This window comes from Rhinatrema bivittatum, chromosome 1 (assembly GCF_901001135.1).
Source record: "Rhinatrema bivittatum chromosome 1, aRhiBiv1.1, whole genome shotgun sequence".
Classification (NCBI taxonomy): Eukaryota; Metazoa; Chordata; class Amphibia; order Gymnophiona; family Rhinatrematidae; genus Rhinatrema; species Rhinatrema bivittatum.
The window spans coordinates 835,518,960-835,541,663 of record NC_042615.1 but is presented as its reverse complement, the minus strand read 5'-3'; the positions used below and the strand labels follow the sequence as shown (position 1 = coordinate 835,541,663).

The window sequence follows — 22,704 nt, the reverse complement described above, 5'->3', positions numbered from 1 at the left end:
ACACTCACAGGGTAACACATTCACACAATGGAGGAGGGCAGGGATCCGTGCACCAGCCTCTCACTGTATCAACTCACAGGGTAACACATTCACACAATGGAGGAGGGCAGGGATCCGTGCACCAGCCTCTCACTGTATCACACTCACACAATGGAGGGGGGCAGGGATCCATGCACCAGCCTCTCACTGTATCACACTCACAGGGTAACACATTCACACAATGGAGGAGGGCAGGGATCTGTGCACCAGCCTCTCACTGTATCACACTCACAGGGTAACACACTCACACAGTGGAGGAGGGCTGGGATCTGTGCACCAGCCTCTCACTGTATCACACTCACAGGGTAACACATTCTCACAATGGAGGAGGGGCTGCATGTGCTACCAGCCTCTCACTGTATCACACTCACAGGGTAACACATTCTCACAATGGAGGAGGGCTGGGATCTGTGCACCATGTTCTCCTTGCTGCCCAAAAAGCTAGAGGATAGGAGTTCAAATCCTCTTTGTTGAAAACTACGGCCAGTGGGAAGGTGGAGATGTTATAGTCAGCTCATGTGTGGGTCAGCTAGGTAGCCCGAGTACACTAATCTGGCTAATTACCAGTGCCTCTAATTCTGCGGCACAGTCGCACCACTGAATATACTCGGCTATAGTTAGCAGGATAAGTCGTCTGGATAACTCTGATTGCTGGCGTTTGCTGGATAACTTTTTCTGGCTAATTCATCTCTTCCTACTTTTGACCCCAGGATACCCCTAAAGTTATTTGGCTGGAATTTAGCGAGATAAGTGGCCACATTTTCCTTTTAGCCGGATAAATGCTTTTGAATAGAACTGATAAAGATCAGGCAGCGTGGGAGATGCGGCTGATCTTTCTCATTCATCATCATCTCCTTACGAGACTTTCCTCTTGTGATGGATCTGCCAGGTACTTGCAAGGGGCCCGGACTGACAGGACGCTGGTTCCGTAGAGAGCAGCTCCTGGGTTGCTTACGTTCAGGCGGGAGCTCGTGAGCCAGCAGCGCACAGGACGCTGGGCTTCCTTCCAGCACGGTCCTGGCTCAGCAGTAAGGGAGGGGGGGGAACCGGTCTGGCAGAGCGTTCAGTGTCCGTATTGTCACCTGTGTTTTCCAGCTTAGTACAGAGCTCAGGCTGCAGAACAGCTGGGGGTCTCCTGCTCCCCACCACCACCGGTATCACTACTGCAATGCTGCCCGCACGGCACTTCCTTACCAGCACAAGGGCCCATCCTAGAGAGCTTATACAGCAAAGCGCTGGAGCCAGCGTGCCCTCCATCACCCCTGCTCTCTATGAACCGACAGCCTAAGCCAACCCTCAGCTCCCTGCCCACTGTCTCACTGCCAAGAGCGCTAAGGTTTGTGACCCGTCGGCTCGGGCATCAGCCACGCGCCCTCCGTGCAATTCAGGCAGCCCTCCAGGAAGCACAAGGGGGCCATGCAGGTTACCCCACGAGCTTCAGCACAGCTCTCCTCTTACCCACGAGCTCTGGCACGCTGCATGCAGCCATCAAGCCCAGCGCTGGAAGCCTCCAGAAGGGAACCCAACAGTCCTGGTGAGGCCTCACCCGTGACAGCTCAGAGGCTCCTGCTGCCGCTCCCACTGGATCTGACCCAATCGCCTCATCCCACCGTGTCACTACCACGGAAATCAGACAGACGCCCCGAGGCCTCTGTCGCTCTGTGAAGAGCCACCCAGCAGCACCACTCTGCCACTTTCACCTGCCGTGCATTTCACAGTAAAAACGTAAATTAAAAAAAAAAAAAAAAAAAAAATACGGCGCAGGAGGAGAGACTTTGTTGCGGGCCTGAGCGAGAGGTGAGGACTTGCCTGGTAGCTGGAGAAGAAACTATCTGTTCCTGAATCGGTACACCTGTGCTTGATCCTCGGAGCCTTTGCCCGTGACCAGAGAAGGGACCAGACCCCCGACGCTCCTGACGTCAGCGGAAGGAACCCAGGCGCCCATAAAATCGGCACAGGAGCGGCGCACCGCTGCCGCCGGCGCACCGCCAAGCCGCGCGCCCTAAGGGGCGCGCCGGCTTAGTCCAGAGAAGGACGGGAGGACGGGGGTTCCCTCACAGATCATATCAGTCCGCCATAAAGGGAGAGAGGAGATTTAAAATGGTGCTTTGTGAGGGTGTTTCGTCGTAAGTTTCCGGCTCCAGTTTCTATTAGTTTTCATTTTGAAGTGTCTTCATTGCAAATGCCTCATAAAAGGAAAAGGCAAAGTCCGGGTCTATCCACCAGACCCGAACTCTGCTGCCGGACAACGACTGATTTCAGATTTCGCCCTCCAACCACAACAATTAAGGGCGTCAGTCCCCGTTGGTGAACAGGCGAGAGGAGAGCCTTATTCACCTGGGGAACTTTCACTGAGCCCTCCCGACTGTAGAACACCACCGAGAACTTTGCCTCTAACAACCGACCGAGGAGACGAGTTGCTTTCTGAGGATATTATCAGACAGAGCTCGCTGGGTGGCCCAGACGTCGGTCAAACGAGTGGAGTGGAGGGAGTTATTCCGGATCCCCAAGAACTGGAAATATCGGGAGTGGGAGGAAGAATGAGAGTAGTATCTCCCAAAACATCGAGCGAAGCTGATGAAAGCTTCGCCTCAGGGGTAAGGAACCCTCCCCGGCAATTGAACAAACCGGCAGTGATAACCCTAGAGAACATCTGGGAACTTGTAGCAGGAATGTCCCTTAAACTAGATATTCAGACCCAAAAGCTGGATGAGATTGTGGCTAAGGTCAGGGTCCTCGAAACGGACACAAAAACCAAATTTATTGAGCAAGATAACTCTATTAAGAAAATACATGAGGACATAGAAAGTCTACAGAATGCAAACGCTGTAATAGCCTCAGAAAAAGTATCATCTCTGAGAAGGCTTGAGTCCATTGAAAACTATATGAGGCATTTGAATCTTAGATTATTACATTTTCCCGTTATTGCTGGGGAAATACCTCTTTTGTCATTTAAGAAATATGCAACTGAGGCATTAAAAATTCCAAATGAAATGATAGCACCTAAAAAAACACTTTTCTTTTTACCTAAAAGAACCAGCACACCGTTAACATTACCCCCACAATCAGATTTTCAGAATCTGACAGATTATTTGGAAAATTCCAATGTTGAAATAATGGATAGGGCGGTTCTTTTTGTTACTTTTTTTTGATGAAAATGGCGGTATCATTGATAATGAAGAGTTATTTTAAATATATAAATGTTTCCTATTTAGGTGGTCTGGTTCGAGTGTACCCTGATCTAGCAAAACCTACGCAGCAGCGTAGGAAAGAGTTCCTATCTTTGAGAGCCGAGACCCTAGCACTAGGGGGTAGTTTTAAGTTAGATACCCCCCTGTAAGTGCATAATCCAACTGGCCAGGAATACTTATGTTTGTACCAGAACAGTTGGGGGTCTTTATTTCTGGGAGCAGGCTTCCTGATGAAACATAAAGGGTATAGATAGACTTTATATTTGTGGTTAAAGTACCTAATTTGAAAATGCTTATATTATATGCTCCTTGTGAATTACTCTCTGCTCTCTCCCTGATTTCCTATGTAATAAGAGACTGAGAATATGATATTGGTGTTTAAATTGTAGGCTTTTCTTTTTAGCCTTAGATTATTCGTTTGAGTATCTCTGTATTTCCTATACAAATGTTTTATTTGTATATTATGTAAAATGATTATAAAAAAAAAAAAAAATTATCCAAGGAAAAATCCTGGGAGCCAGGTCACCGGGGTGGCCTAAAACTCAGAGAAACAAAAAATAAAAATGTGGTCAGGAGCGCAGGGGCCCATCCAGTCTGAGTTTCCTTCCTGTTGTATTATCTCAGGCTCCCTCTGCTCGCCCCAGGCTGTTCCTGTCTCCTGGCCGCTCCCCTCATCCACCAGGCTTTCAGCAATAAGGAAGCACCTTCCCATGCTCCTCCTGACCCCTAAGAGCTGATCATCCTCATCCTCAGCCTTCTTTCCTAGAAAAGAGCTGCGCTTTTCTACCTCTGAGGTGTAGGAATGGCTTCTGGTTGCCCCTCTGGGGACCACCTCCAGCCTGCAGAATTCATCCCCACGTGAATCTTTCCCACGAGACGGGCGGGCGCGTCTGTTTGCAGACTTTGCCTCTCCCCACTGCTGAAGCGCAGCGTGGAGTCAGCGTGCGGCCCTCGGCCAGAGGTCCTGCCGGCTCCCAGCGGGCGCCCCCTGCAAGGCCCCAGCCATTCCCGGCTGCAGCCAGCACACATCTGGGATGGGAGCCAGCACAGGCAGGGCACAGGAGCGCAGGGACAAACCGAAATGCAAAACCTTCCCCACAGACCTGTGCCTGGCAACGTGCGGGGATCCTGAGCAGGGACAGCACCTGGGAACTCGCTCCCGCCTGCACCCTTTGCAATACTTTCTTCCCACCACGTTACGTGGCACTGTGGCAAGACAGGGAGAGACTGTGAGGCCTCACGCGTTACCTGAATCCAACTGGGAGAGGATCAGGCCCGAATGATGGAGACAGCACCCGAATTACAGGCACCAGACACCAGAGGAGCATGAATAATTCACCGGGCCTGCTTCTCGCCCTCCCCTCCCCCACACCCATCTCACTTCCTCTTCTATACACAGGTCACCAGCATCCTGCCCTCCCTTCCTCCTGCTGCCTCACCCCACCTTCCCCTCCATCACAGCTACAGATCACCTCCCCACTCTCTACTCTCACCATCTCTGGTACACGGGACCCCCCCACCTCTATCACCAGTACAGAGGAATCCCCCTCTATCCCACCCTCTCTCTACTCTCACTGTCCCTGGTACACAGGACCCCCCATCTCTATCAGCAGTACAGAGGAATTCCCCCCTCTATCCCACCCCTCTATCCCACCCCTCTCTCTACTCTCACCATCCCTGGTACACAGGACCCCCCACACCTCCCATCTCTATCACCAGTACAGAGGAATCCCCCTCTATCCCACCCTCTCTCTACTCTCATCGTCCCTGGTACACAGGACCCCCCACACCTCCCATCTCTATCACCAGTACAGAGGAATCCCCCTCTATCCCACCCCTCTCTCTACTCTCACCGTCCCTGATACACAGGACCTCCCCCCACCCACCCATCTCTATCACCAGTACAGGGGAATCCCCCTCTATCCCACCCCTCTCTCTACTCTCACCGTCCCTGGTACACAGGACCCCCCACACCCCCCATCTCTATCACCAGTACAGAGGAATCCCCCTCTATCCCACCCCTCTCTCTACTCTCACCGTCCCTGGTACACAGGACCCCCCACACCCCCCATCTCTATCACCAGTACAGAGGAATCCCCCTCTATCCCACCCCTCTCTCTACTCTCACCGTCCCTGGTACACAGGACCTCCCCCCACCCACCCATCTCTATCACCAGTACAGAGGAATCCCCCTCTATCCCACCCCTCTCTCTACTCTCACCGTCCCTGGTACACAGGACCTCCCCCCACCCACCCATCTCTATCACCAGTACAGAGGAATCCCCCTCTATCCCACCCCTCTCTCTACTCTCACTGTCCCTGGTACACAGGACCCCCCACACCTCCCATCTCTATCACCAGTACAGAGGAATCCCCCTCTATCCCACCCCTCTCTCTACTCTCACCGTCCCTGATACACAGGACCCCACACACCCCACATCTCTATCACCAGTACAGAGGAATCCCCCTCTATCCCACCCCTCTCTCTACTCTTACCGTCCCTGATACACAGGACCTCCCCCCACCCACCCATCTCTATCACCAGTACAGGGGAATCCCCCTCTATCCCACCCCTCTCTCTACTCTCACCGTCCCTGGTACACAGGACCCCCCACACCCCCCATCTCTATCACCAGTACAGAGGAATCCCCCTCTATCCCACCCCTCTCTCTACTCTCACCGTCCCTGGTACACAGGACCCCCCACACCCCCCCATCTCTATCACCAGTACAGAGGAATCCCCCTCTATCCCACCCCTCTCTCTACTCTCCCCGTCCCTGATACACAGGACCTCCCCCCACCCACCCATCTCTATCATCAGTACAGAGGAATCCCACCCCTCTCTCTACTCTCACCGTCCCTGATACACAGGACCTCCCCCCACCCACCCATCTCTATCACCAGTACAGGGGAATCCCCCTCTATCCCACCCCTCTCTCTACTCTCACCGCCCCTGGTACACAGGACCCCCCACCCCCCCCATCTCTATCACCAGTACAGAGGAATCCCCCTCTATCCCACCCCTCTCTCTACTCTCACCGTCCCTGGTACACAGGACCCCCCACACCCCCCATCTCTATCACCAGTACAGAGGAATCCCCCTCTATCCCACCCCTCTCTCTACTCTCCCCGTCCCTGATACACAGGACCTCCCCCCACCCACCCATCTCTATCATCAGTACAGAGGAATCCCACCCCTCTCTCTACTCTCACTGTCCCTGGTACACAGGACCCCCCACACCCCCCATCTCTATCACCAGTACAGGGGAATCCCCCTCTATCCCACCCCTCTCTCTACTCTCACTGTCCCTGGTACACAGGACCCCCCACACCCCCCATCTCTATCACCAGTACAGGGGAATCCCCCTCTATCCCACCCCTCTCTCTACTCTCACCGTCCCTGGTACACAGGACCCCCCCCCCCCACACCCACCCATCTCTATCAGCAGTACAGAGGAATCCCCCTCTATCCCACCCCTCTCTCTACTCTCACCGTCCCTGATACATAGGACCCCCCACACCTCCCATCTCTCTCACCAGTACAGAGGATTTCCCTCTATCCCACCCCTCTCTCTACTCTCACCGTCCCTGGTACACAGGACCCCCCACACCCCCCATCTCTATCACCAGTACAGGGGAATCCCCCTCTATCCCACCCCTCTCTCTACTCTCACCGTCCCTGGTACACAGGACCCCCCACACCCCCCATCTCTATCACCAGTACAGGGGAATCCCCTCTATTCCCACTCCTTGACAGGTGTAACTTTGGCTGGGGGGGGGGGTAACTTCATATACACCTAACCCACATATTTTTTAAGTGAATTTATGCGCGCATGTCCCTTTGAAATTTGGAGTTAAAATCGGTGGAGAAAAAGCAGCCCGAGAATTTAGCCCTATGTGGAGAGTTATAAAAGTATCTCATAGTTGTAACAATATTACTGCTCCCAGATCTAGGCAGCGCTGTACAGATGCACAGGAGAGAAGCTGCCTGCTTCATGCAGCTACATGACAGTCCACAGACTTCACGACAATCTTTAAAGCCATTCATGGAGGTAAATTACATTGCTTAAAAATTGCATTTCCTCAATACATCTAACAGTCTGTACATATTCAGGGAGATATTCTCATGGGTGTGGTCTGGGAGGGATTATATTATAATGCACATATCACATTGTACTCTCAAATCTATGCACATTCAGGGGAGGTGTTCCCGGTAGTGTGATCTGGGAGGGATTATATTATAATACACATATCACACTGTACTCTCAAATCTATGCACATTCAGGGAGAGCTCTTCCACATACCGTGATCTGGGAGGGATTATATTATAATGCACATATCACACTGTACTCTCAAATCTATGCACATTCAGGGGAGGTGTTCCCGGTAGTGTGATCTGGGAGGGATTATATTATAATGCACATATCACACTGTACTCTCAAATCTTTGCACATTCAGGGCAGCTCTTCCAGGTACTGTGACCTGGGAGGGATTATATTATAATGCACATATCACACTGTACTCTCACATCTACGCACATTCAGGGGAAGTGTTCCCTATGGGTGTGGTCTGGGAGGGATTATATTATAATACACACATCACTCACTGAGAGGGATTATATTATAATGCACATATCACACTACTTTTAAATCTATGCACATTCAGGGCAGCTCTTCCAGGTACTGTGATCTGGGAGGGATTATATTATAATGCACATATCACACTGTACTCTCAAATCTATGCACATTCAGGGGAGGTGTTCCCGGTAGTGTGGTCTGGGAGGGATTATATTATAATGCACATATCACACTGTACTCTCAAATCTATGCACATTCAGGGCAGCTCTTCCAGGTACTGTGATCTGGGAGGGATTATATTATAATGCACATATCACACTGTACTCTCAAATCTATGCACATTCAGGGGAGATGCTCCCGGTATTGTGGTCTGGGAGGGATTATATTATAATGCACATATCACACTGTACTCTCAAATCTATGCACATTCAGGGCAGCTCTTCCAGGTACTGTGACCTGGGAGGGATTATATTATAATGCACATATCACACTGTACTCTCACATCTATGCACATTCAGGGGAGGTGTTCCCGGTAGTGTGATCTGGGAGGGATTATATTATAATGCACATATCACACTGTACTCTCAAATCTTTGCACATTCAGGGCAGCTCTTCCAGGTACTGTGACCTGGGAGGGATTATATTATAATGCACATATCACACTGTACTCTCACATCTACGCACATTCAGGGGAAGTGTTCCCTATGGGTGTGGTCTGGGAGGGATTATATTATAATACACACATCACTCACTGAGAGGGATTATATTATAATGCACATATCACACTGTACTTTTAAATCTATGCACATTCAGGGCAGCTCTTCCAGGTACTGTGATCTGGGAGGGATTATATTATAATGCACATATCACACTGTACTCTCAAATCTATGCACATTCAGGGGAGGTGTTCCCGGTAGTGTGGTCTGGGAGGGATTATATTATAATGCACATATCACACTGTACTCTCAAATCTATGCACATTCAGGGCAGCTCTTCCAGGTACTGTGATCTGGGAGGGATTATATTATAATGCACATATCACACTGTACTCTCAAATCTATGCACATTCAGGGGAGATGCTCCCGGTATTGTGGTCTGGGAGGGATTATATTATAATGCACATATCACACTGTACTCTCAAATCTATGCACATTCAGGGGAGGTGTTCCCGGTAGTGTGGTCTGGGAGGGATTATATTATAATACACATATCACACTGTACTCTCAAATCTATGCACATTCAGGGCAGCTCTTCCAGGTACTATGATCTGGGAGGGATTATATTATAATGCACATATCACACTGTACTTTCAAATCTACAAACATTCAGGGAAAGTGTTCCCTATGGGTGTGCTCTGGGAGGGATTATATTATAATACACATATCACACTGTTTATTGGGATCTCTTAGGATTTTGCACAGTACAGGAAGAATTGCATTCTATTTCTATTTTTCCAGTGTTGCACTGTAGGCAGAGTCTGCCCTCTTGGGGTTTCCAGTTTAGTTTGTCTGGGATCTGTAACAGTCTGGCTTGTTCTATTTTACCAAGAGGCGGTGTATTGGTGTTCTAGGGCTTATATACAGTGCTGCCTTTTCCTGGCTAGGGTTAATTCCATTCTGTCCATGGAAAGGGGAGGCTGGAATGGTCCTGCGCTGACTTGGAGGAGAGGGAAGATCCCACACAGAGAATTCCACTGTTGGGTTTATGTTAACTATGGGGAGGGAGGTTTTTCAAGGCAATTAAGCTTCATTAAGTCTGATTCATTTGTCTTGATTGTCCTGTCCTCTCTCCTCTAAAAGTCCAGGTGGGCTTCCGAAATGGATTAGGAGGAGGAATCCGCCCCCCCCCCCTCAACATGTTTAAATCAGGGGAGGAAAAGCAGCCATGCAGATGAAATTTCACAGGTCCAGGCAGTGCTTTCCTCTTCTTGACTGCCTGGACACCGTGCCTGCTATCTGGCAGCACAAGTACAAATCATCAGGGCAATTAATATTCCTGCAGAAGAACAAAGGCCAGCGTACTCTCTGCATTCCTCCCACCCGCCTGCCCGGGCCCACAGCCAGAGTTCACAGCATTCCCCAGGAAGTGACCACGCCTTGTGGAAGAGGAGGCCATTCACCAAACACTGACCACAACCTAGAAATAGAACCGAGCTGGCAAAAATGAGCTGAAAAGCCCAAGAACACCAGAGAAATAGAAAGCGAAATGCATTCCCCACCCCCTGTACACAAACAGATCAGGGATGCACATTCCCAAAACCGAGAGAAAACCCAAGGCTTCACACAAAAGAATGAGCAGAGAAACTCTGCAGACGCCTGGGGGAGATGACAGCAGAATCTGTGGGATCCTGCCAGGGTCAGTCCAGGGATGCTCTGCTATTTCTCATGCGGACACATGGTCAGTTCAGGAAGATGGGCAGAGGTAAGTGGGGACATCAGTAACTGCAGACCCAGGACTGAGCCCGGCCCCAGCTCTGGCACAGGGATGGATCCCAGCGCAGTAACTGGGCCCTGGCACATGCCCCTGGGGGGAGGGGCCACTGCTAGCACAGATGAGGACACTAATAGCACTCACCAGACATATCTGTGCCCATCCATGCTGAGGGAGACACAAGAACATATTCCCTGCACCGGCGAGAGAGGGATGGAGAGGGGCAGGGTACAGGGGGCTGATGCCTGGGGCAATGGGTTATAGAGAGTGCAGGAGGGTGGGGGTAGTGGACAGAGGATGAAAGAGTGGATCAGTTTATTACTTTTCCCTCGCATTTTCCCAGCAGGGTCCCCGGGGGGGGGGGGGGTGCCTTACCCGCTCCCTGGAGTGCAGGAGGGTGGGGGTAGTGCACAGAGGGTGGATCAGTTTATTACTTTTCCCTCGCATTTTCCCAGCAGGGTCCCCGGGGGGGGGGGTGCCTTACCCGCTCCCTGGAGTGCAGGAGGGGGGGGGTAGAGCACAGAGGGTGGATCAGATTATTACTTTTCCCTCGCATTTTCCCAGCAGGGTCCCCGGGGGGGGGGGGTGCCTTACCCGCTCCCTGGAGTGCAGGAGGGTGGGGGTAGAGCACAGAGGGTGGATCAGTTTATTACTTTTCCCTCGCATTTTCCCAGCAGGGTCCCCGGGGGGGGGGGGTGCCTTACCCGCTCCCTGGAGTGCAGGAGGGTGGGGGTAGAGCACAGAGGGTGGATCAGTTTATTACTTTTCCCTTGCATTTCACCAGCAGGGTCCCCGGGGGGGGGGTGCCTTACCCGCTCCCTGGCCTGCCTCTCCGCGTCCACCTCCCTCTGCAGGAGCTCGGCCCTCTCCTCCGCCTCGTCCGCCACCTGCTGCAGGCTCTGGATCTTCTTCTTCACCGCATCGATGGAGGTTCCCCCGGACATGGCTGCTCTCTGTGCCAGGGCTGGAAGCGGAATCCCGGCGAAGAAAGGCTGAGCCTCACCCCTCTCTCAGCAGGATGCAGGGCTCCTCCTCCCCCTCCCCTCTCTTAAAGGGCCAGCGCCGATCACCAGCTCTCCGCCTCTCCTGCTGATCTTACCAGTGTGACCACGTACAAAACTGTGCGGACAATAAAGTTATGTGGAGCGGACCGGCCGGGCAGGCAGGGACTTGTAGTTCCGCGTCTCCTCGGGGCGGCAGGAGCGCAGCTCCCAGCATGCGGGGGGGACTGGGATCTCCGGAGCTGGGTTTCTCTGGGAGCCTTGCAGGCTGGTAACAAGATGCACCCCCTGCCCGGGAGTCTGAAGTGACAGCTCTGCAAATATTACATCGTCTCGCCCTAGAGCCCTGCTGCCCCTCCTACAAGGAAAACAGAAGCGGCCGCACCGCAGCCGCCCCGCGCACGCGCACACGGGACTGACTGAATGCAACCCGGGCCGTGCGGGAGGAGCAGGCGGCGCCTCTCACTTTCTACTTTACTCTCCCTGGGAGTTTGAATCTTAGTGGGAAAATCTGTGAAAAAAGTCTTTTTTCCACTGCTGACATTCCCAGCATAGATAGAATGAAAATGAAGGCCCTCCTGAGAGTAAGTGACCGGAAATCATAAATAGAAAGGTGAAGACCAAAACCGAGCGGGAAGGGTGAAGAAGGAGGAAGACTCTGCCTGCGGTGCAAGGATAGGACCAGAAATGCCTCCCCCCCCCCCCCCTGCGCCGCGCGATTCCTCGCAAAATGCAAGCTCAGTGCCGGAAAACCAGATCGGGCCCACCCTGAAATCACAGCTTTTCCTGCTCTCCGGCCATAGCAGCCACGCCCACCCCCTCCGCAACAATGGGGACTCGGGGGCCGGACCCTCCCTCCCTCCTCGCACTACCCTGCCCTCCCCCTCCTCCTCCCGGCATCAGGTGGCAGAGCAGTCACAGAGAAGCAAATCAATCCAAAAAGAGAAAGATCTCTGCCATTCCCCTGTGCAGCAGAGAGAGGAGACGGGGAAGGGAGGGGATCACAGATAAAGGTGCGGGGACCAGCAGGTACCCCCCCCTCAATAACAGCCCTGCTTATAGGGAGGTCTTAAGGAAATCAATGGGCAATCAGCATCACAACTCCAACTCTACCCTGCGGCAAAAGCAGCTCTGGATCAGCCTGAGGTGGCACTCACGCCCCCAGGAAGCAGATCAGAGCTGGGATAGAGGGGCCCAGGCAGGCAGAGAGCGATGGGAAAGGTTTTAATGTGCTGCAGGGGGCAGTATAGAAGGGCCGTGCGCTATTACCCCTGTGTAAGGATGCAGGGGGCAGTATAGAGGGGCTGTGCGCTATTAACCCTGTGTAAGGATGCAGGGGGCAGTATAGAGGGGCTGTGCGCTATTAACCCTGTGTAAGGATGCAGGAGGGAGTACAGAAGGGCCGTGCGCTATTACCCCTGTGTAAGGATGCAGGGCGGAGTACAGAAGGGCCGTGCGCTATTACCCCTGTGTAAGGATGCAGGGGGGAGTACAGAAGGGCCGTGCGCTATTACCCCTGTGTAAGGATGCAGGAGGGAGTACAGAAGGGCTGTGCGCTATTACCCCTGTGTAAGGATGCAGGAGGGAGTACAGAAGGGCTGTGCGCTATTACCCCTGTGTAAGGATGCAGGGGGCAGTATAGAGGGGCTGTGCGCTATTACCCCTGTGTAAGGATGCAGGGGGGAGCACAGAAGGGCCGTGCGCTATTACCCCTGTGTAAGGATGCAGGGGGGGGAGTACAGAAGGGCCGTGCGCTATTACCCCTGTGTAAGGATGCAGGAGGGAGTACAGAAGGGCCGTGCGCTATTACCCCTGTGTAAGGATGCAGGAGGGAGCACAGAAGGGCCGTGCGCTATTACCCCTGTGTAAGGATGCAGGGGGGAGTACAGAAGGGCCGTGCGCTATTACCCCTGTGTAAGGATGCAGGAGGGAGTACAGAAGGGCCGTGCGCTATTACCCCTGTGTAAGGATGCAGGAGGGAGTACAGAAGGGCCGTGCGCTATTACCCCTGTGTAAGGATGCAGGGGGGAGTACAGAAGGGCCGTGCGCTATTACCCCTGTGTAAGGATGCAGGGGGGAGTACAGAAGGGCCGTGCGCTATTACCCCTGTGTAAGGATGCAGGGGGGAGTACAGAAGGGCCGTGCGCTATTACCCCTGTGTAAGGATGCAGGGGGGAGTACAGAAGGGCCGTGCGCTATTACCCCTGTGTAAGGATGCAGGGGGGAGTACAGAAGGGCCGTGCGCTATTACCCCTGTGTAAGGATGCAGGGCGGAGTACAGAAGGGCCGTGCGCTATTACCCCTGTGTAAGGATGCAGGGCGGAGTACAGAAGGGCCGTGCGCTATTACCCCTGTGTAAGGATGCAGGGGGGAGTACAGAAGGGCCGTGCGCTATTAACCCTGTGTAAGGATGCACGAGGGAGTACAGAAGGGCCGTGCGCTATTACCCCTGTGTAAGGATGCACGAGGGAGTACAGAAGGGCCGTGCGCTATTACCCCTGTGTAAGGCTGCAGGAGGGAGTACAGAAGGGCCGTGCGCTATCACCCCTGTGTAAGGATGCAGGAGGGAGTACAGAAGGGCAGTGCGCTATTACCCCTGTGTAAGGATGCAGGGGGGAGTACAGAAGGGCCGTGCGCTATTACCCCTGTGTAAGGATGCAGGAGGGAGCACAGAAGGGCCGTGCGCTATTACCCCTGTGTAAGGATGCAGGGGGGGAGCACAGAAGGGCCGTGCGCTATTACCCCTGTGTAAGGCTGCAGGAGGGAGTACAGAAGGGCCGTGCGCTATTACCCCTGTGTAAGGCTGCAGGAGGGAGCACAGAAGGGCCGTGCGCTATTACCCCTGTGTAAGGATGCAGGGGGGAGCACAGAAGGGCCGTGCGCTATTACCCCTGTGTAAGGATGCAGGGGGGAGCACAGAAGGGCCGTGCGCTATTACCCCTGTGTAAGGCTGCAGGAGGAAGCACAGAAGGGCCGTGCGCTATTACCCCTGTGTAAGGATGCAGGAGGGAGCACAGAAGGGCCGTGCGCTATTACCCCTGTGTAAGGCTGCAGGAGGGAGCACAGAAGGGCCGTGCGCTATTACCCCTGTGTAAGGATGCAGGAGGGAGTACAGAAGGGCCGTGCGCTATTACCCTGTGTAAGGCTGCAGGGGGGAGTACAGAAGGGCCGTGCGCTATTACCCCTGTGTAAGGCTGCAGGAGGGAGCACAGAAGGGCCGTGCGCTATTACCCCTGTGTAAGGATGCAGGAGGGAGCACAGAAGGGCCGTGCGCTATTACCCCTGTGTAAGGATGCAGGAGGGAGCACAGAAGGGCCGTGCGCTATTACCCCTGTGTAAGGATGCAGGAGGGAGCACAGAAGGGCCGTGCGCTATTACCCCTGTGTAAGGATGCAGGAGGGAGCACAGAAGGGCCGTGCGCTATTACCCCTGTGTAAGGATGCAGGAGGGAGCACAGAAGGGCCGTGCGCTATTACCCCTTTTTAAGGATGCAGGAGGGAGCACAGAAGGGCCGTGCGCTATTACCCCTGTGTAAGGCTGCAGGAGGGAGCACAGAAGGGCCGTGCGCTATTACCCCTGTGTAAGGCTGCAGGAGGGAGCACAGAAGGGCCGTGCGCTATTACCCCTGTGTAAGGCTGCAGGAGGGAGCACAGAAGGGCCGTGCGCTATTACCCCTGTGTAAGGATGCAGGGGGGAGCACAGAAGGGCCGTGCGCTATTACCCCTGTGTAAGGCTGCAGGAGGGAGCACAGAAGGGCCGTGCGCTATTACCCCTGTGTAAGGCTGCAGGAGGGAGTACAGAAGGGCCGTGTGCTATTACCCCTGTGTAAGGATGCAGGGGGGAGTACAGAAGGGCCGTGCGCTATTACCCCTGTGTAAGGATGCAGGGGGGAGCACAGAAGGGCCGTGCGCTATTACCCCTGTGTAAGGATGCAGGGGGGAGCACAGAAGGGCTGTGCGCTATTACCCCTGTGTAAGGATGCAGGGAGGAGTACAGAAGGGCTGTGCGCTATTACCCCTGTGTAAGGATGCAGGAGGGAGCACAGAAGGGCTGTGCGCTATTACCCCTGTGTAAGGATGCAGGGGGGAGCACAGAAGGGCTGTGCGCTATTACCCCTGTGTAAGGCTGCAGGGGGGAGCACAGAAGGGCTGTGCGCTATTACCCCTGTGTAGGGCTGCAGGGGGGAGCACAGAAGGTCCGTGCGCTATTACCCCTGTGTAAGGATGCAGGAGGGAGTACAGAGGGGCTGTGCGCTATTACCCCTGTGTAAGGCTGCAGGGGGCAGTATAGAGGGGCTGTGCGCTATTACCCCTGTGTAAGGATGCAGGAGGGAGTACAGAAGGGCTGTGCGCTATTACCCCTGTGTAAGGATGCAGGAGGGAGTACAGAAGGGCTGTGCACTATTACCCCTGTGTAAGGCTGCAGGGAGGAGAGCAGGATCTGCAAGGACATGGCTGGGATAGGGAGAGCTCAAAGAAGAGATAAGCTGAGGGGAGGGCAGAAGCAATAAGAGCAGGAGAGAGCAGTGGGGCAGGGTGGGGTGAGGCAGAGAACAGCAGTATTTATTTATTTATTTATTTATTTAAATGATTTATATACCGGAGGTTCCTGTATAGTATACAATTCACCCCGGTTTACAAAGAACAGTAACTATCGCTAAAAAAAATATAGAGGTTTACATAGAAGATAGAACATAATAAAAATAAGTTTTTACATTGAACAAATCTAAGTAAGCAAAGTTTTTACATTGAATAAATTAATTGAAGCAAATAGTGTATGATATTTAACCGTTAATAAACAAGCAGTTAATAAATCAATGAATAACATGGAAAAATATGAAGTCAATATGAGTATATGTATGTAGTATGTATGAATTCAGCATGTGTAAATTTCTGATTGAATAAAATAATAGATCTGAGTAAATCGTTGTGGGCTTGAAAATACTTTTCTTCGTGTTCTTGGCTCTAGGGGAAAGCTTGTTTGAACAGCCAAGTCTTAAGTTTCTTTTTAAATGTAGGGTGGCATGTTTCCAAACGAAGGTCTGGAGGGAGCGAGTTCCAAAGTGATGGGCCAGCTGTGGATAGTGCACGTTTCCTCAGAGCGGATTTCGCCGGTTGTGTGATTAGTCTGTTCTGATAGACGCTTCTGGTTGGTTTCACGGATGTGTGTAATCGAATTTGAAATGTTAGGTTGAGAGGTGCGATGTTGTGTAAGGCCTTATGAATCATCATTAAAGATTTGAACTGGATCCTGTATTTAATCGGAAGCCAGTGGAGATGGTGGAGAATAGGGGTGATATGATCTCTTTTTTTGGCATTTGATAGAATTCTTGCAGAGGCGTTCAGGACCATCTGAAGTGGTTTGATGGTGCATGCTGGAAGGCCTAGGAGGAGGGAGTTACAGTAATCCAGCTTTGGGAGTATGATGGCTTGTAAGACCATGCGGAAGTCTCTGTAAAGGAGGAGAGGTTTGAGTTTCTTTAATGTTTGAAGTTTAAAGAAACATTCTTTTGTTGTGTTGTTGACGAATTTGTTGAAGCAGAGTTTGCTGTCTAAGATGACTCCCAGGTCTCTAACTTGTTGCGTGGTGGAGAGCCCTGCGGTGTCCGGATGTTGGTTAGTGGTAGAAAGTGGGGAGAGGGTATAGTTTTCCGGTGCTATGATGAGGATTTCAGTTTTGTTTTTATTTAGAACCAAGTTGAGGCTGGTGAGTAGATTGTTGATAGCTGACAGACATTTATTCCAGAATGATATGGCTTTGTGTAGGGAATCTTCTATAGGGATGAGGATTTGAATATCATCCGCGTATAGGTAATGTCTTAGCTTAAGGTTAGTAAGAAGTTGACAGAGTGGGAGCAGATAAATATTGAAAAGGGTCGGGGAGAGGGATGATCCTTGTGGTACCCCCCTTTTGGATTCGATGGTGTGGGACTCTTTGTTATTTATCTTGACCTTGTATGATCTGTTCTCCAAAAATGATTTGAACCAGTTAAAAGCTACTCCTGTAATGCCGATGTCTATTAGGAGTTGCAGGAGGCATGAGTGGTTAACAGTATCAAACGCTGATGAGAGATCCAGGAGAGCGAGGAGGCAAGGTTGGCCCTTTTCTAGGTTGAAAATGATAGTGTCTGATAATGATGTTAATAACGATTCGGTATTCATAGTCTTACGAAAGCCAAATTGGTTTGAGGTGAGGATATTGTTTTCGTCAAGATATTCTGTAAGTTGTTTGTTAACAACTTTCTCCATAACTTTGGCAATCAAAGGGAGGTATAAACATATAAACAGTATAAACAGAACTAAAGACATATGAGGCCCCAGGGCACAGACTTGTGGGGAGCCCCCCATCCCTTAGTCCTTCCTCCTCCCCTTCCTATGTTGAACCTTGCATCTTATTCTCCACTCCCACCCCCTCTCTATCGCCGATCCTTGAGCATCTCCCCCCCTCCAGTGTTCGCTCCTTCCCAGACCCTCCTCACAACCCCCCCCCACCCCCCTGATTTCTAGTCCTTGAATTTTCGGGCCCCCACTCCACCCCCACCAGGGCTCTTTCCCAGATCAATAAACTTAAAAGCCTTTACAATAGTAAAGGCTTTTAAGTGCACGTCCCGATTCCCTGGGAAGTCGCGGGGGCCTGGGTCTCTGAGTACACAGGGGGGGCTCGCGAGCCCTGGGCTGAACCAGGCAAATGAGAAGGCGGAGCTTCCTCTCCCCAGCAACACTTCCTGGTTACAGGGCGACGCGCTGCGTCACGGCTCCACCTCCTTTACTCTGCTGCGATTGGGCGGAACGGGGAGAGGAGGCGGGGCACGGAGCCCTCAGCTCCGCCTTCGGGCTCAGTGCCCCGCCCCCTCCCGTTGCTGAGCGTCGCGGGTGGAGGGGGAGGAGGGCAGCAGGCCCGGCTTGGGGGGGGGGGCCGGGCCCGTGAGTCCAGGCTTAGTCCTCGCCCTGTCAGCATCGCCGCTGGAGCTGGGAGCAGGGGTCTGGAGGGGGAGGAGGGCAGCAGGGAATTTCCCGCCCTAGGCACAGGCTTTGGAGAAGGGGCAGGAAGACAGAGAGGGACAAGGTACCATTAACAAGGAGAGAGCGGTAAAAGGGGAAAGATAAAGAGGGGTGGGCATGCAAAGGAGAGCAGTGGAGGAAGAGAGAAAAGAGGATATGGATGAGGGGAGGGAACAAGAGAGACAGAGGGGGAAAGGGTAGGACAAAGAAAAATGCAGTAGAGGAGGAGAAAGACAGGGAAAAGGGAGGGAGAGATACTGAGGGGCCCGTGTAAGGGGAAGCAAGGGAGACAAAGGATTATAGAGGGGGAGGAGGGGATATAGACAGAGCATAGGGTAAGGAGCTGAGGGAGAGAAAAAGTGGAGAAAGGAAGAAAAAGACAAGAGAATATGGATGGAAGTGAGACAGAGGGAGAGGAGAGAGAGACAGTGAAGGAGGAGAGCTAGGCAAAGAATATGGAAGGGGGGGAGTGACAGAGCCTAAAGGAGAAAGAGAGGGCATGGGGTAAGAATATAACAAAGGAGGCAAAGTGGAGGTTGGGAGAGAGACTCATAAGGAGTATATAATGGAGAGGAGGAGAGGCAGGGTACAATAGAAGAAGGGGTAGAGAGAGTATATAATAGGGAAATGAGTGAGAAGCAGAAGGAAAGGGGGAGGGGAGAAGGGGGTGTGACCAAAAGGATACAGTGAGGGAGTGGAGAGACAAGGAATTAGGGGAGGGAGAGGAGACAGACAAAAAGATATAGCGGAGGAAGGGAGAGTCACAGTGGGCGCATAAGTTGGGGGGTTAATAAAAAGGTAAATCAAGGATGAGAGGAGAGGGAAGGGAATGAAAGGGAAAGATACAGAGGGAGCATTGAGGGGAGGGAGACAAACACAAGAAAGGGAGAAGAGATGGGATGAGGAGGAGATAGGAGGGGAGGGGAACTGGAGAGAAAGATGGAGAGAAAGATGAAGGTATTGGGAGGTCTGAGGCTAAAGACAAGAATATGGGGAGGGGGAGGAAGGGAGAGAGGGGGCTAGAAACAGGAAGGCAGCACAGAAGAGGGAGAGGAGAGAAAGAAGGGATAGATTGAGAGACAGATTAAAGGCTGGAGGAGGTGAAAGGAAAGGGGGAGAGGTGATTTGGTGAAGGATGGCTGCGGGGCCAAACTAGAGGAGAAGGAGGAGGAGGAAGAGGAGGTCTGGGAGAGGTGACGGGAGATACGGGTGAGAGGTAAAAAGTAGATGAGGTACAAGAGAATGAGTTAAGTGATGGATAGTAAAGAAGAGGGGCGAGGAGGAGGAGAGAATGTCAGCTGGAGGTGGGAGAGCTGGAGAAAGGCAGGAGATGAGAGAACAGTGTGAGCCGCGCGGTCGAGGTATTTCATGCATGTTCTGTGCAGTACATAGTGATTATGTATAGAAGAGGGGCGAGGAGGAGGAGATAGAGCAGCTTTTAAACTAGAACAAAGGGGAAAGCAGACAGTCGCTCAGCAGCGCATGGTTCGGAGAGATGTATCTTTAAAGGATACTAATGATGCATTAGAATTAGGGCATCCCGACAGTGAGGTTCCAATAATTAGAAAAGTAGTCCAAGTGCCTGTAACTAAAAACTCACCTGAGCTAAAAAATTGTAACTTATCCCTATCAATTAAAAAGCAGAATAAAAATACAATCAAAAAACAAACTTTGAAATGTTTGTATGCTAATGCCAGAAGTCTAAAAAGTAAGATGGGAGAACTAGAATGTATAGCAGTAAATGATGACATAGACTTAATTGGCATCTCAGAGACATGGTGGAAAGAGGATAACCAATGGGACAGTGCTATACCGGGGTACAAATTATATCGCAATGACAGAGAGGAGCAGTCGGGAGGAGGTGTGGCGCTTTATGTCCGGGATGGCATAGAGTCCAACAGGATAAACATCCTGCATGAGACTAAATACAAAACTGAATCTTTATGGGTAGAAATCCCTTGTGTATCAGGGAAGACTACAGTGATAGGGGTATACTACCGTCCACCTGGTCAAGATGGTGAGATGGACAGTGAAATGCTAAGAGAAATTAGGGAAGCTAACCAAATTGGTAGTGCAGTAATAATGGGAGACTTCAATTACCCCAATATAGACTGGGTAAATGTATCATCGGGTCACGCTAGAGAGATAATGTTCCTGGATGGAATAAATGATAGCTTTATGGAGCAATTGGTTCAGGAACCGACGAGAGAGGGAGCAATTTTAGATCTAATTCTCAGTGGAGCACAGGACTTGGTGAGAGAGGTAACGGTGGTGGGGCCACTTGGCAATAGTGATCATAATATGATCAAATTTGATTTAATGACTGGAAAAGGAACAGTGTGCAAATCCAAGGCTCTCGTGCTAAACTTTCAAAAGGGAAACTTTGATAAAATGAGAAAAATTGTTAGAAAAAAACTGAAAGGAGCAGCTACAAAAGTAAAAAATGTCCAAGAGGCGTGGTCATTGTTAAAAAATACCATTCTAGAAGCACAGTCCAGATGTATTCCACACATTAAGAAAGGTGGAAAGAAGGCAAAACGATTACCGGCATGGTTAAAAGGGGAGGTGAAAGAAGCTATTTTAGCCAAAAGATCTTCATTCAAAAATTGGAAGAAGGATCCAACAGAAGAAAATAGGATAAAGCATAAACATTGGCAAGTTAAATGTAAGACATTGATAAGACAGGCTAAGAGAGAATTTGAAAAGAAGTTGGCTGTAGAGGCAAAAACTCACAGTAAAAACTTTTTTAAATATATCCGAAGCAGAAAGCCTGTGAGGGAGTCAGTTGGACCGTTAGATGATCGAGGGGTTAAAGGGGCACTTAGAGAAGATAAGGCCATCGCGGAAAGATTAAATGATTTCTTTGCTTCGGTGTTTACTGAAGAGGATGTTGGGGAGGTACCCGTAATGGAGAAGGTTTTCATGGGTAATGATTCAGATGGACTGAATCAAATCACGGTGAACCTAGAAGATGTGGTAGGCCTGATTGACAAACTGAAGAGTAGTAAATCACCTGGACCGGATGGTATACACCCCAGAGTTCTGAAGGAACTAAAAAATGAAATTTCAGACCTATTAGTAAAAATTTGTAACTTATCATTAAAATCATCCATTGTACCTGAAGACTGGAGGATAGCAAATGTAACCCCAATATTTAAAAAGGGCTCCAGGGGCGATCCGGGAAACTACAGACCGGTTAGCCTGACTTCAGTGCCAGGAAAAATAGTGGAAAGTGTTATAAACATCAAAATCACAGAACATATAGAAAGACATGGTTTAATGGAACAAAGTCAGCATGGCTTTACCCAGGGCAAGTCTTGCCTCACAATCTGCTTCACTTTTTTGAAGGAGTTAATAAACATGTGGATAAAGGTGAACCGGTAGATATAGTATACTTGGATTTTCAGAAGGCGTTTGACAAAGTTCCTCATGAGAGGCTTCTAGGAAAAGTAAAAAGTCATGGGATAGGTGGCGATGTCCTTTCGTGGATTGCAAACTGGCTAAAAGACAGGAAACAGAGAGTAGGATTAAATGGGCAATTTTCTCAGTGGAAGGGAGTGGACAGTGGAGTACCTCAGGGTTCTGTGTTGGGACCCTTACTGTTCAATATATTTATAAATGATCTGGAAAGAAATACGACGAGTGAGATAATCAAATTTGCAGATGACACAAAATTGTGCAGAGTAGTTAAATCACAAGCAGATTGTGATAAATTGCAGGAAGACCTTGTGAGACTGGAAAATTGGGCATCCAAATGGCAGATGAAATTTAATGTGGATAAGTGCAAGGTGATGCATATAGGGAAAAATAACCCATGCTATAATTACACGATGTTGGGTTCCATATTAGGTGCTACAACCCAAGAAAGAGATCTAGGTGTCATAGTGGATAACACATTGAAATCGTCGGTTCAGTGTGCTGCGGCAGTCAAAAAAGCAAACAGAATGTTAGGAATTATTAGAAAAGGAATGATGAATAAAACGGAAAATGTCATAATGCCTCTGTATCACTCCATGGTGAGACCGCACCTTGAATACTGTGTACAATTCTGGTCGCCGCATCTCAAAAAAGATATAATTGCGATGGAGAAGGTACAGAGAAGGGCTACCAAAATGATAAGGGGAATGGAACAACTCCCCTATGAGGAAAGACTAAAGAGGTTAGGACTTTTCACCTTGGAGAAGAGACGACTGAGGGGGGATATGATAGAGGTGTTTAAAATCATGAGAGGTCTAGAACGGGTAGATGTGAATCGGTTATTTACTCTTTCGGATAGTAGAAGGACTAGGGGACACTCCATGAAGTTAGCATGGGGCACATTTAAAACTAATCGGAGAAAGTTCTTTTTTACTCAACGCACAATTAAACTCTGGAATTTGTTGCCAGAGAATGTGGTTCGTGCAGTTAGTATAGCTGTGTTTAAAAAAGGATTGGATAAGTTCTTGGAGGAGAAGTCCATTACCTG

The 22,704-nt window shown here is 50.7% G+C and overlaps 1 protein-coding gene across 3 annotated transcripts in view; it reads right to left on the bottom strand.

Annotated features, from left to right (window-relative positions):
• Positions 1-22,704, bottom strand: part of LOC115079627 (tropomyosin alpha-4 chain-like) — a 113,224-nt gene that overhangs the window by 40,802 nt on the left and 49,718 nt on the right. For all 3 annotated transcript variants that reach the window (XM_029583360.1, XM_029583346.1, XM_029583354.1), the window contains exon 4: positions 11,045-11,148. In XM_029583360.1, coding sequence (XP_029439220.1) covers positions 11,045-11,148 — 104 coding nt within the window. The remainder of the gene's footprint in view (positions 1-11,044; positions 11,149-22,704) is intronic.